The sequence below is a fragment of the Haliotis rufescens genome, unplaced genomic scaffold (genome assembly GCF_023055435.1).
Source record: "Haliotis rufescens isolate VD_foot unplaced genomic scaffold, xgHalRufe1.0.p SCAF_8, whole genome shotgun sequence".
NCBI classification, from domain to species: domain Eukaryota; kingdom Metazoa; phylum Mollusca; class Gastropoda; order Lepetellida; family Haliotidae; genus Haliotis; species Haliotis rufescens.
In genome coordinates this window covers 39561407-39576704 of record NW_025964372.1, presented here as the reverse complement: position 1 = coordinate 39576704, position 15298 = coordinate 39561407, and the positions used below count along the sequence as shown (strand labels likewise).

The following is a 15298-nucleotide window of genomic DNA, read 5'->3' as shown; positions in this document are numbered from 1 at the left end:
TCTTCTTCAACCCATGCTTGCCGTAAAAGGCGACTATGCTTGTAAGATCGGGTGGTCAGTCTCGCTTTCTTGGTTGATGCATGTCATCGTATCCCGATTGCGTAGATCGATGCTCACGATGTCAGAAACCTGACTCGATTATTTGAAGACAGCCGTCATATAACTGGAATATTGCTGAGTACGGCGTTAACAACAAACAAACAAACCAAACTGCGGCAAGGGGGCGGTCGGGTAGCCTAGTGGTATAGCGTTCGCTCGTCACGCCGAAGACTCGGGTTCGATTCCCGACATGGGTACAATGTGTGAAGCCCATTTCTGGTGTCCCGCACTGTGATATTGCTTGAATATTGCTAAAAGCGGCGTAAAATCATAGTCACTCATACTGCGGCAAGGTATCTCAGTGGGCTAGCACTATAAAATCGGCATTAGCCCGGACAAGTACAAGCAGACACTCACACGCTATATGAATGCAATAATCTTGGACGCGACGTTAAAACCCATTTCTCCTCACCTACTGGGGCATTTTTGAAACATGCATATACAATGTGTTGTTTTATAGGCATCTTGCAACTCAGTAATGCCTCGCCCAACCCCTGTCCAGTCTCATTAAAACAGGACTGTTTAGCTCACCTGACGGAAAGTTAAGTGAGCTATGTCATGGCCTGCTTGTCTGTAGACACCATCTCCTCTAATCTCCATTTGACCTTTGCACTTTGACCATGCTACTAAATTTTCTCATGCATTTCCTCGCACTGCAAGACATTATCTCCTCAGTATTCACAGGGCTAATGAGTCTGAATCAAAACATGCTTGTTCCCACCAATGATCAGGATTTGTTCAAGAGCTATATTACAAACGCTACATATGGTCACTGTTCTGCTATTTCTGATCAAAATGTACTGCTAAGCTATTAAACACTGCCCCAACCGTCCTTCTTGCTCTTTGTATCACTCAAGGGTATCACAGCCCAGCAAACAATCGCCATCACCTGAAGCGGTTGTCTTTCGTCGGTGTTGACGTCTTGTTGAAAGTCCGTAAACTGTGAAGATGAGAGATGATAGTTAGTGATCATGACTGACTATTAAACGAGTGATCTCTTCGAGGGCAACTAATAAACAGATTATTAAACGAGCATGTGTGTCATACTGATTTTAGCTCCCCTTTAGAAAAATGCACTGATCACGACTGTCGTCTTAGAAAACCATAATTGTCGAATGACGTCAACAGCTTCAGACGTCGTTTCTAGTGTAACGTCATTTCGACCTTACGTCACAATAAGATTCGAAGAACGTCAACAATGCCGTCCACATGACGTAAACAATACACTGGTCATATTTGCACAAGAGCACATACGATGTTTATGAACTCGGTAATTTCTAACCTTATGGGTGATAAACTTGATTAACCCCCTGGACGCTACGGTGACACACATGACTCCTCCTCAACCCTCACTTTTAAGTCGAATATAAAACACATCACGCACACAAATACATCGACTAACATCTAATCTCTGAAATGAACATATCGTACAGAAAAAAACAGTTGTTCAGTTATCTTAATAAAAATATAATAAAAAGGAGTCCAGTGACTCTCTTCATTTTCACAGTTTTGAATTTATTGGGAAATCCCATGTTCTGTGATATCATTCAATGTCATTTTAAACAAAGATAAATTTCTGAAACGGCCCCTAACAATTAGGTACATCGTTAATCTCGCCATTTCTGACATTACTAAATCACCATTGATGGGGTTAGTTCGTGGATGTTTTGAAATCTAAATATCGGATATTTACTCGAAGGATGTAATTACAAAAATAGGATATTAGTGATCACGGGTATCTGTAATGTAATAAATCACAAATGATCATTCTGAAACGTCACCAATAACCTTAGAATCGTTTAGAATGTTTTAGAAAATACGCAAATATCATGCCCCACCGGTTGCACCGGTCACAAACACATGCAAAGACAAGTGAATTGTTTCCCTTAAAAAGCACGGGTACATATGGTACAATGAAAATAGTAAACACTGGACAATATGGCGGAAAGCTCACTTTGTCGCTCCTGTTTACATTTTCAGCAATTTCTTGTGCAGCGACTGCTTTCGGCAACAGTCGCATACATGAACAGGCTTTACAGTTGTCTCGTAAAAAGGCCAAAATGTAAATTGGATTTTAAAGGGCATGCGCGGCTGTTTCAAACGGCAAAAAATAAACGAAAGCAAGTAATTAATTGGATTAAGTACTAACATCTTGACCCTAATTTACGCCCTAAATAACAACAGTAAAACAGTGATTAGACTATGGTCTTTGAAGTGGATAAATCTGTCTTTAAATGCGATGACTAGAGAGGAAATTAAGTCGAAATGCTTATAACGAACTACGGTTATAAGGAACTAAAATAAGTGGTCCCTTTGTGTTCGTGATAACTGAAGTGTACTGCATACATCAATTGGATCTGACCTAAAAAAATCAAATCAAAAGTTACGAGACTGAAAACAGTCGCCGAAACACTGCAAATCTATGTTTCAGAATAAAATATGATACCCGAATCCAATACACAAAATTGAGTGGGTGAGTGAGTGAGTTGGGTTTAACGCTGCTTTTAACAGTATTCCAGTTATATCGCGGCGTGTCAGCTTAATGTGGGAGGAAAGCCCGAGGTGATGCAGGTCTCAGACGTTTACCACACATCGGTGAAACGCATGAGCACGGGTATGGTGCTGACAAATCGGGGCGAAGCGGGATTCGAACCCACAATCATAAGTTTCTGGTGTGTCCAGGGGACGCAACTCTGCACAGCGAATCGCGGCGCCTTAGACGACTGGGCCACTCGTGCCCCCCACACAATTGAATAACCATTTCACGTTTGTTTCATTTTCAGTGTGCCATCAAACATGAGTGTATACACCCGTGGAGATCCGGGGTAGAATAGGTCTTCAGAAACTCATGCTTGCCATACAAGGCGACTATGCTTGTCGTAAGAGGCCACTAACGGGATCGGGTGGTCAGGCTGCTGACTTGGTTGATGCATGTCATCGATCTCAATTGCGTGGATCGATGCTCATTATGTGTCACAGGATTGTCTGGTCCAGACTTGATTATTTACAGACCGCCGTCATATAGCTGCAATATTGCTGAGTGTGGTGTTAAACAACAAACAAACAAGCAAAATATTTTATGGGTGTATACTTTCTTTTGCCCGGTAGTTTAGATGACTAACCAGGTTCAACATTACGGCAAACGAGGTTACGCAGTGTGGCCACCTTCTAGTTTTTAACCAACTTTAAACAAAGTAGGGCAGGGTATTCTGACCCTATTACAAGGACACTGTAAAGAGTAGTATTTCATGTCCATTATTATACATTTAATTCAACTAAAATTAATAAATGTTTGCTTCGCATGCACAAAACATTTCATGATTGGATACAATCGTGTTCTTCCAAATAAATGTTCCATGTTACTGAAAAAAAAGTTCGTGAAGTTTTCCAAAAAACGAAGTTCCATTCACCCATAGTGGTGCTTAAAACATATTTTGATCTGACCCCAAATCTAAAATACCACCATAGGGGAAACACCTACTTGTTTTTCTGGCATGGACTCCCTCCCCCTCCCACAACAGTCGACAGATCAAACAGCTCTTCCTCGGAACTCCCATCACTGTCCACAGAGAAGTTGGACTCGTCCAGTCTAAAACCACGAAACCATGACAATAAGAAAAACTTTTGATTTTCTCAGCACACGTTTGAAAAATGATAGCAAATAATGTCAAACTGTACTGACGCTCAGAGTTTGAGGAAGTATTTGGATTATTTGTCAAACGTAATGTCATCACAAAAATAATAAGGTCTTCACAGAAATAATACTGTAATAAATAAATAGTAACGTCATCATCAAAACGTTTGAATTAAAGAACACCTGAACATTTAGTGTGAAACCGAGTTAATGATACATTTATTTCCAATAGGAATAAACGAATTCATTAAAACGTAAAGTTACCAAAGGCAGTTGACAGTTGTAAACAGTTTCATTATTCTGGCGAATACACCACGTAGGAATTCCGGGGGAATCCCCTGGTGATGTCAGAGCAGAATAATGAAACTTGTGTTACAATGTGGGACCTGACCTACTGCAGGCCATGGTGCCACGACAGCGAATAGGGCGTAAAACAACATTCACCCATTGTTGGCATTATTATTATTATAATTATTATTATTACTTTTTGTCACGCACGGCGTTGACCGTTTGTCATCCAAGCAGTGGTTGACTTGCCCAGACTCCATTATTGTTTGTTTGTTGTTTAACGCCGCACTCAGCAATATTCCAGCTATATGACGGCGGTCCGTAAAATAATCGAGTCTGGACCAGACAATCCAGTGATTGACATCATGAGCATCGATCTACGCAATTGGGATCGATGACATGCATCAACCAAGTCAGCGAGCCTGACCACCCGATCCCGTTAGTCGCCTTTTACGACACAAGCATAGTCGCCTTTTACGGCAAGCATGGGTTCCTAAAGACCTATTCTACCCCGGATCTTCACGGGTCTCAATTATTTACAGGCCCTCATGAAATGGCTGAAATATTGCTGAGTGTAGCGTAAACCAACATCCCCTCACTCATCCGTATGAATACGAAATTCAGATTATGAGCGATCTTAAAGGTAGTTTTGTGGTTTGTTTTGGCAACAGTAGCCAATGTACATGGGGTAATTGTGTTTGTTATTTAGGCCGTGGCCTGTAAATAATCAAGTCTGGGACAAACAATGCATTGACTGATGTTATAAACAAGTTTAAAGCAACGATTCACGCCATGTAATCATACGTTTTTAAGCAGCATGGGTTGCTGGGGACCTATTCTACCCCGGTATCCCCCAGGGGTCACTGCCAACTACTTACACTGTGACGACATAGTTGGGGCTACGTTTGGGTCGATGTAGTTGAGACAGTTTGATGTATATAGGTTTCTCCTCTTTGGGTGTGCCAAAACTCACTTCCTGTAACTTCGCACATCGAGTCCTTGAACAGAAAACATTCAAATAGCTACCATCCAGATGATTGAGAACCAACCCGCAACCTGCATCACACAATGATTCGCAAATGATTAAGGAAAACAAAAGCGGATAAAGCTACTTGTAAAAGGGGCACGCACAGCTATTTGGAAAAGGGGCACGCACAGCTATTTGGTGTGTGTGTGTGTGTGTGTGGGGGGGGGGGGGGGGGGGGGGGGACAGCTACTACAGGAATATCTGGGGTAGAAAAGGTCTTTAGTAAACCATGCTTGCCGTAAAAGGCGACTATGCTTGTTGTAAGAGGCGACTAACAGGATCAGTGGTCCGGCTGGCCGGCTGGCTGGCTGGCTGACATGCATGATGCAGGTCATCATATCCCAACTGCGTGTATCGATGCTCATGATGTCAATCACTGGATTTTCTGTTCAAGACTCGACTTTTTACAGACCGCCGTCATATAGCTGGAATATTGCTGAGAGCGGCGTTAAAATACAAACAAAGAACAAACATGGGATTTTTATGAGATTGAAGCTGACACAATGCGAGATCACTTAATACAATGTCAAACTCACTCACTCACTCTGTTTCTCCTCAACATTCTCACCTGCGTCGTTTGAGAATCAAGTAGATGGCGGTTACCATCAGTGCGACTATCACACTCCCGGTCACTCCAACACCTGCCCCCAGCAACATCGGCGACTCTGTAAATACAACGTGCAATCTGACTTCTCCAAATGGAACAGACGTCGCTCTGGATGTAAAAGTGTGATTCTACGACGCTTCAACAGGTTTTTAGTAAGATTTGTTTGTTGTTTCGCACTCGGCAATATATTCGAGCTCCTTCACTGCGGTCTGGAAATATTCCAGAACGATCAGACAATGTTCCAGCTAAGTAACCCATATTCCTAAATCGCACCTCCTGATAAATACGTGTGAATTTAACAGGAATAATCACACAAAAACCCTCTGGACGATAAATATGTATGCGCGGGACAAGTCCAGGTGTGTGTTTATTTTCGGTAACGTTCCGAGTTTTCATATCTCGGATTGGTTTAAAGGAACCAACATGCAGGGGCGGATAGTTAATTGTTTTGAATACATGTTCACTGTTATTGATAAGCAGGGATTGAAATGTATTGAAGAACCGTTAAATGTTTTATTTTAAGACTCCAGGCTTACACGTTCTGTCTTAGATGACATCTAGCAGTGTTTTTGTCAAAGATGAACCAGCTCAAAAATAAAAACAGAATAGTTTTTTACTCTAAATTCTAAAGGTCGGTGAATGCCAAGTCATCATGAGCTAGACAAGCTGTTGTAAGTTAGGACTTTGTACGCTTTCCTAGTCAGTATCATTAATAAGATCCTTTTCAATTTTTAAATTCCTGGGTTTATTTTATATACTGTGCAATCAGCGCGTCCATTTGTCACGAGACGACTAACGGGATCGGGGAGACAGGCTGATGACTTGGTTGACGCATGTCATCGTATCCCAGTTACATAGATAAATGCTTATGATGTTAATCACTGGATTGTCTGGTCCAGACTCGATTATTTACACACCGCCGTCATATAGCTGGAATGCTGCTGAGTGCGGCGTTAAACAACAAACAAACAAACGGTAGGCGTCAGACTATATCAATTCTGAAATAACAATTTTTCTCACTTGAACACTTCAATACATATACTCACCTTGGACCATGTGGGAAAACTTTTGTCTCTGAATTTCTTTCCACGTCAATGTTTTCACAATGTGAGAAACATTTCCGTTACCAACAAACATGTTTGTAGTTTTTACCGTGGAAGAAACGGTATATTCCCGACGAGTTGCCAAGCCAGCATGTCCAAGTTGAAAATGGCGTTTTCCACTCCTCACGCCGTCAATTTCGTTTGAATTTGACTCAACCACTTGCTGCGATTTTCTGACAGATTGAGGTTGTCCATGACTCTCAGCGTCGTGTCCCCCCGCGCTATCATATTCTGTGTTTGTTGGACTGGCCGCATGGTTGAGAGGCGTCTGTGATGTTGGGTGAGTCTTTTTATTTTTATTCATACCAAATATAACTCGGAGTTCTTCGTAGGTGTTCCCATGGTAACGCGACGTATTTATTTTGCGAACGTTGTTCACCTCTTGCGAAAATTCACGCTTTATTTGAGCGTGTGAAGTCTGTGTGTTCACGCCGTCGAGAACTGAAACAATTTTGATAAACATTTGACAATGAAGAATGACAACAGATACAACAAATGAAAATAATTAAATAAATTTGAAGATTATATACACTTTACACTATATCATGTGCGATATGACGGAGTGAATGGGTATGGTTTTACGCCGCTTTTAACTATATTCCAGCAATATCACGGCGGGGAACACCAGAAATGGGCTTCACACAATTTACCCGTGTGGGGTAGCCTAGACATTAATGCGTCCGGTCGTAACGCCAAACATCAGGGTTCGATTTCCCACATGATCACAATGTGTGAAGCCCATTTCTGGTGTCCCCCGCAATGATAATGCTGGAATATTGCTAAAAGCGCAGTAAAACCATACTCACTCACTCTGGTGATAATGCTGTAATATTGCTTACACGATGTAAAACCATACTCACTCACAAGTGTTATGGTTTTTGTGATAACGGATGATCACAGTAAAAATTGTTATTATTTTGACAAGTGTTTTTGCTAGAATGGCATCAACTCTGCAGACAGGAAGCGTGAACTGTGTCACATGGTTTGGTGGACAGAGCTCAAAGCAATTTTGAAAACAGGAAATTTAGTCAAGAAAATTTGAACTGTTATCGACTGAATCAATGATCTATAAAATCGCGAATCAACAACTTGAAACTGTTTTATGGTTTGCAATATTTTGTGATTACTTTATTTTTTGTTGTCATTATTTCCTTTTTAAATTACCCTGAATTTCTTCCGATTTAAGTGTTAAGCTTCTTTTATGAGCTTGTGGGTATTGAAAAAGAATTAACCGTGGTCGAAAAACAGATAGTTGTTTTTTTCTTGGTGAATTTGAACGTACGCGAAATGACATTTAATCAATAATTCGTGTCATAATACTGTACTACGTCAGTATGAATTATTTTTTTAGGAAATAACTATGTCATGCTTCAATATATTTAGCAAATTTGAACAAAATCTCATTGGGACATTTTGGATGACAATCCCAAGCTGTCAGTATCCTAGTAATGGACCATATGGAAATCTGGAAATGATTTGCGAAATTGAAATAAATACTTATTCTCGTATCATCCTCGATGATCCAGTGTTCCATTTCTCCATGGGACATTGCACTGACACAAATCACATCCATGGCATTAAACATAAACTCATCACGTGTGAGGTGATTTTGCTTGAGTCAAAGGTAATAGAACATTTTCAAGATTTTGTCAACTTTTGACAGGACATTCTTCAGAAAACTTCTTCAAGACATCCCGGATGACAATCAGTGAATGTCCTTGGAGAGGAACCAAAATGAAACCCTGGTTTACAGAAATATCTAAACTCGCATTTTCAGTTTTTGTGTAATATATTTTGGAAAGTCTATACTTGTTGAAAAGCATAAAACACCACAGTACATAAAATGGTGTCCGATGATGAAATTGGGATTGTCAGACTCAGAGATTCAGATCAGTTCTTTACCTTGGTCATTGACTGACCAACTGTATAAATATAGACTATTCATTCAATATCATGGTTTATAAAATCACGAAAATGTCCTAGTCCGATTTATCTTCAGCAAAATTATTGATAGTTCACAAACTATGTTGAATTTTTAACGTGATTTATTCTCTGGGAGACAGTTACTTTTTTCCATCCTCGATTATCAAGTGTATTATATCCACATTGTATTAATTATGAACAATATTTATGATACTTTGGAGAAATGATGCACTGGATAATCGAGGGTGACACTTTGCTTGATGGCCAACATCTCCACCGAAAGGGATTATCCCCTTACACACCCTGCTTACAATATTTACATGGGTCTACAGCGTTAGAAATTGGCACTAGTCCTATAGTCCTTGCCAAACTGCCCAATGGTAAAGGTATCATAAGGACTAGTAGAAATTTGCCCTTTTTAAGGGTTTTGCTATATGTTATCATTACAAGGACTAGTGGACGAAAACTGTTAGTTTCTAACCCTGGTCTATCAATTTTCCTGTCCAAGGGGGTCTCAGTAATATATTTTGGGGACCCAGGAAATTCACACTGGTGTCTCAAGCTGTCGACATGTGGCACGATTAAAAAATAATAATAATCACTGTACATGCTCAGAAGCCTTACGCCTACTATAGATGCGGGTTTCAATGTACCGTATTCAATGTAATAAGCGCCCAGGGTGCTCTCAAAATTAGAAATAGGGGGCCCTTATTAGAACATTATTTTGGTGAAAAAAACCAGAGTTGAAAGATAAATTTCGTGGTTTATGCTGACAGCCTGAAATGTTTATATACGACAGATATATTTTTCCAGAATTAAACTGCCCATAATAAGGGTGCATATAACACACGAGTGCGTATTATTCGCGAATAAATAAGTCTTTTGTGCATTGATTAATCGGAAGGGGTGCTAATTGGGATTGTTCACTAGCCAATATATTAGCAAATATCGCCGTGGGCGCTTATTACGTCGAATACGGTAATATGCAATCTACAATTTTGATAAATTTAACGACTCAAACATATATATATATATGTTTGCTTCCCCCATGACATCATTTGGGTCCATTCTCAAATCGTATGCGTAGAGGACGCAGTATATTAAATTTTCGTCGGGCAAAAGCCTGTAAATCAAGCCGTGCAGGGAATGGTTTAACAACTTGAAATATATTTGTTTGGCAACTGTCAACACATGCACTTTTGTCACCCCTCGAACTTCATCACGTTGTTGATGCAAAAACGGAGCAAAATTATTTTTTCCCGGATTAGATTATATTTTTTAGGTAAATCTCTTCATTCTCTCTGGCAGAATCTAATTCGAAACAGAATGTAACTGTGAGTGTGTTCTGTGAGGAATTCGGAGGGAGATAGGTAAGGGAGATAACTCTTCACGTCAACGCTGGCCTCGGAGCAATTACACTGAAAGGCAGATGGGTTGGCGGGACAGAAAGAAATGATGCAACCCATCAGCACCTGCAGCTGATAACCGGATAAAGACAATAGTTCTAGAGACAAAAACAACAACATGAAGCGAAACCGTAGAATGAAGATAACTGTGGATATTCGAATACAACAACTAGGAACCGAAAGGCTTATTTGAAAATGAGGCACCGACAATGATTTAACTTCTACTCGCCTTACTGCGAGTTCAACATAATTTAACAGCACGGCATATATGAAATATCTTGTGGCTTTTGTTGTTTCAACATGACGGACGATATTAATGTTGATTCATCACATGACCAAATATAGGCCTACTTCGCCTATGTCGCCATTTTGGGGGTATCCTTTCCAAAACGCGAACAGTACCCTGGAAACATGTTAGTTTTTGTCATGTACGCAAGCTTACGTACATGTACAATCAAACATACATGAACCGCTATCTTCATACTTACCTACGAGCAATGCATAGATAATACTTAGGTGGCCAAAAGTCCAGACAAAACGAAAGGTTTGCATAATGTCGAATCTTGCGTGTACTCATTCTACCGGAAGTTATGTGACGTCATAGATTGACGTCACGATAGAAGTACAGACGTCACCGAGAAGACGAGATGTCACACTGACCTTTCAAGCTCATCTGATGATGTAATGTTAGTATTGTACGACCAGTTGTTACTGAATCTAGATTGCCTTGGTTTTGGAAACCAATTTGATTGATTTGTTAAATACCGAACTTGATATGGACGTGTTTATTAGTTTGTAGTTATACCCCCTGTCAGCGATAATTATAATCCAAACCACGGACTAGATCTAGATCTACATATATTTTAGTATTTGTTCATTGCATAATGTATTGAAAAAAATATAGTTTTTTTTTTATGAGTCAGGTTCATTTAAACTGGCGGGCAATAGAAAGGTTACACCCACATTTGATAATGACTAAAATGAAACAAAGAAGTGGTTATTCGATGGTGATGTTGTTTTAGGACCTAAAGGGATATTCTACTGAAACTTAACATTAGTACATGAAAAGCAACCACAAGAAAAATATTATTCAGACAAATTTCACTTTTGAAATTATACAAGTATGAGAAATATCAGTTTGCTGTGTTTCGGCGTCTGTTTTCAGCCGAGTAAAGTTTTTATAACGTTTATATTTTTGGGCCAAATCCAGTCTTCAAATGTATACGTTCTTTTACCCGGCAGTTTATGTAAGGCCACACTTTTATGGTTGGCTGACTGTTTTCTAACATTTATATTGGGTAGGTCGAATAAATAGAAGTTTGTGTTGTTAGATATTGTCAATTTACTTTAACATATAGTTGTTGAAGTCCGTCGGTTTAGAGTAAGTGAGTGAGTGAGTATGGTTTTACGCCGCTTTTAGCAATATTCCAGCAATATCACGGCGGGGGACACCAGAAATGGGCTTCACACATTGTACCCATGTTGGGAATCGAACCCGGGTCTTCGGCGTGACGAGCGAACGCTTTAACCACTGGGCTACCCGACCGCCCCTCCGTCGGTTTAGAAGGGAAACTATATGCTAAATCTGTTTGAATTGAAGGATGTTTGAGTTCGGACTTGCCAATGATTATATATCAAATGCCACTGCATATATATCATTATTTTTTAAATATAAAAAATATATATATATTTAAAAAAAATGAAAGAAAAAGAAACTGCAACAGAACAGAAAAAAAGGTTTTATAAAATGATCGGACAAATAAAAGTATATAATATACAATTTATATTTTATTTTATGATTGTGACTTTTAGCTCCTGTAGGTCGAGTAGGTAAACCCAAGCATTAACTGGCTTTAAGCTTGAGTGTACATACGTGACCTACGTCAGCCTCGGGGAATGTTCCAGTTGACGGCTAGACCACCAGCATTCGGCACTAACAAGTTTGTTCTCAAAGGAAGACAGTATGTTTCTCAATGTCTCTCCTCATCAACAGCGACACTTATAAATAGTAATTTATATGATCACGTGATTCAGACAGCCTTTTAACCGCTTCCGCTGTGACGTGACATTACGCAGGGGATACAAGTGCGGGTCACCTCGCATTTAAAACTTGCACGGATGTTTTAGAAAGATACTCACTGTTTCACTACTAGACCAACATCTAATCTCTGAAATGAACATATCGTACAGAAAAAACCGTTGTTCAATTATCTTAATAAAAATATAATAAAAGGGAGCTCAGAGACTCTCTTCATTTTCAGATACTGCAGTAATCTAGACTTGCCAAACATTATAGACTTGCATGGGCTGTATTTGATATATTTGTATCAGGGTATGTAAGACAGACTATTTCACTACGTACTTTTGTTCTAAAGGGAACAATCTATCTGTAGACACATTTTTAGTTAATGATATTTGGATCAACGATTGAGTTGGGATTAACGCCGTATTTCGCTTTATTATAACGTGTCAGCTTATTGTGGTTGGGAAGCCCGATATCTGCCACATAAGTGATTCTCTAGAACATGGGTATGGTGCTGGCAAATCAAGAAGATTCGAACCCGCGAGCATAAGTTTCTGGCGCGCCTAAGGGACGCAGTTCTGCGAATCGAATGCGGGCCTTTAGACGTCTGTATGGGATCAATGTAAATTCCTTACCCTAATAGATAAGTAGAAATGCCGGAAAAGTACTGTCAAACTTAAGGGTAAACAGTATTTTGGTTTTTCGTGGTCTGCAATTTTTTTCACCTAAAACAGATTCATTAATTGGGGTGTCGTTGTAGTGTGAGATTTATTCAGTCCAAGTGAGTGAGTGAATTGGGTTTAACGCCGCTTCTAACAGTATTCCAGTTATATCACGGCGTGTCAGCTTAATGTGGGAGGAAAGCCTGACGTGATGCAGGTCTCAGACGGTTACCACTTCGGTGAAACCCACGAGCGCTGGTATGGTGCTGACAAATCTAGAAACATAATCGGGGCGAAGCGGGATTTGAACCAACAACCATATGTTTCTGGCGGTCCAAGGGACGCAACTCTGCAGAACGAATTCCAGCGCCTCAGATGACTTGGCAACTCGTGCTTCCCGTTCCCAGTTGGAGTAGCCAGAAATCTGTAGGCATTGGCCCTGACAGGGCACAGCTCTATGTTCCGAGTATTCAGTATGATAATTTACGTTTACATTCTTTTGCATTTCCGTTTCCCGTCCTGACCGCCTCCGTGGTCTAGTGGTAGAGCTTCGCCCAGAGAACGAAATGTCCGGGGTTCGATCCCCAAAGACGTTCAAAGATGGCACTTGTTACCCTGTCTGGTGCTCGGCATTTAAGGGGCTAAAACAAGGACTGGTCGGCTCGGGGTCAGTATAATGGAGTCTGAGTGGGGTACTCATGTTAAACTGCGGCATGGTATCTCAGTAGGCTAGCATTATAAAATCGGACTCGTACAAGCACACACACGCGCGCGCGCACGCACGCACGCACGCACGCACGCACACACATCCACACACACGTGCATGCACGTCGGTATATAAGTTCCAAAATCGTGAACGCGACGTTAAACCCCATTTTACCTCACCTCACCTCTTGTCCTGTTTTTTTGGGCATGTTTCTATTGATGTTCATTAAAAGTATTTGAAACTTCGTCTGTGAAAAAGGAATCCCCATGCGTCGTCTGAGGATGTGTCTGGAGTGAGTGAGTGAGTTACTGTCGGTATATATTGGGTTTAACATTGAGTTTAAACCAAGCACTACAAATACAATGGTCTGTGGTGAGACAGGGCATCGTGTGTTATACAACATGAATAGTTCAACTGCATTGAAAGGTCCGGGGTTCGATCCCCGGCCGCGTCATACCAAAAGACGTTAAAAGATGGTACTTGTTGTTACCCTGTCTGGCGCTCGGCATTAAGGGGCTAAAACAAGGACTGGTCGGCTCGGAGTCAGTATACTGTGTCTGAGTGGGGTATTCATGTTAAACTGCGGCATGGTATCTCAGTGAGCTAGCACTATAAATCCGCATCAGTCCGGACTAGTACAAGCAGCCACACACACACACACACGTGCATGCACGTCGCTATATAAGTGTAATAATCTTGGACGCGACGTTAAACCCAATTTCACCTCACCTCACCTCAACTGCATTGTTATTATTTGTTTGGACTCAACAAAATCTAAATATGTCAGAGCGATGTATCACTGGTTTCACAAAGACTCATCGCTACCTTTGTCTATTAAATTAAATCGCTATTGAGATATTAAAACAAATTTAAATCGAGAGCGCTATTTGCTTGAAATAAACTTACAGAAATTGCGAGGGGCGTTTCCCCGAGTTTGATGCAGCTCTGACAACATCCTTATGGCAACAGGCAAACACTGTGTAATCCATAGTGAAGCAGAATCCGTCAACTATATAGTTTTAATAATATGGAAGATAAATATCACTTTTTACTTGATTGTTTTTTATGCTGACATTAGAAGGCAATTCATTAATGATTATTTTTTTTCAAGGATCCTAACTTTTAGCCACTAATGAAGACTGTCACAATTACAAATCTGTCAGTGTTCATTTTCCCATGCAATGAATCTTATGAATCTGTGAAGCGTGCACTTACTCAATGACATGATTAAATTACCATGCATTCATGTACTGTAGGCCTAAGGTCGCGGTCGGGTAGCCTAGTGGTTAAAGCGTTCGCTCGTCACGCCGAAGATCCGGGTTTGATTCCCGACATGGGTACAATGTGTGAAGCCCATGGCTGGTGTCCCTCGCCGTGATATTGCTGGAATATTGCTGGAATATTGCTAAAAGCGGCGTAAAACCATACTCACTCACTCACTCACCTATGGTCGCCTCAGTATTATTTAATAAAGATTGATTGATTGACCATGATGCATTGTAATTTCACCACTCACTCTCGAAAAGTCGAGTAGATATTCAAACAAGAAATATTCTCAATTACCTGTGCGAGCAGTACATGAGCACATTTATATCTGAAAAAACCCCAGTTCGGCTGGAATATAGGCTACTTGAAGAACAACTTACCAGGTGAAAAGCTTATTTGAAAAAGCATAGTCTAATTTGGGTAAAGGGCTGGAGTTATTTGACAACCTACGGTGATTTACCGTTATAAGATACGGTGTATTCAGTTATTTTTACAGCTATTGGTAATTTACCGTAAAAATGACGGGGTACGTAAGTCATCAACCAAGTCACCGT

At 40.4% G+C, this 15298-nt stretch overlaps 1 protein-coding gene across 2 annotated transcripts; it reads right to left on the bottom strand.

The window, feature by feature from the left end:
• Window positions 1-810: 810 nt before the first annotated feature.
• LOC124138402 lies at window positions 811-10682 on the bottom strand. 2 transcript variants are annotated; one of them, XM_046505032.2, is made up of 6 exons: window positions 10576-10682; window positions 6702-7199; window positions 5617-5713; window positions 4900-5019; window positions 3581-3688; window positions 811-1039 (listed from the first exon to the last, which is right to left on the bottom strand). In XM_046505032.2, the coding sequence occupies exons 1-6, from the start codon at window positions 10637-10639 to the stop codon at window positions 985-987; spliced, it is 942 nt and encodes a 313-aa protein (XP_046360988.2). In that variant the 5' UTR covers window positions 10640-10682; the 3' UTR covers window positions 811-984. The 2 variants fall into 2 exon arrangements, with proteins under 2 accessions (XP_046360988.2, XP_046360989.2); XM_046505033.2 differs by lacking the exon at window positions 4900-5019.
• Between the last annotated feature and the right edge of the window lie 4616 nt (window positions 10683-15298).

What these genes read in the sequence shown, in the direction of transcription:
- LOC124138402 (XM_046505032.2), bottom strand. Translation starts at nt 10,639, where the DNA reads ATGCAAACCTTTCGTTTTGTCTGGACTTTTGGCCACCTAAGTATTATC. An exon ending in CCCAACTATGTCGTCACAGT is followed by an intron (nt 3,689 to 4,899) that starts GTAAGTAGTTGG and finishes TCGTGGTTTTAG; the next exon opens with ACTGGACGAGTCCAACTTCT. An exon ending in AGTCCATGCCAGAAAAACAA is followed by an intron (nt 1,040 to 3,580) that starts GTAGGTGTTTCC and finishes TCATCTTCACAG; the next exon opens with TTTACGGACTTTCAACAAGA.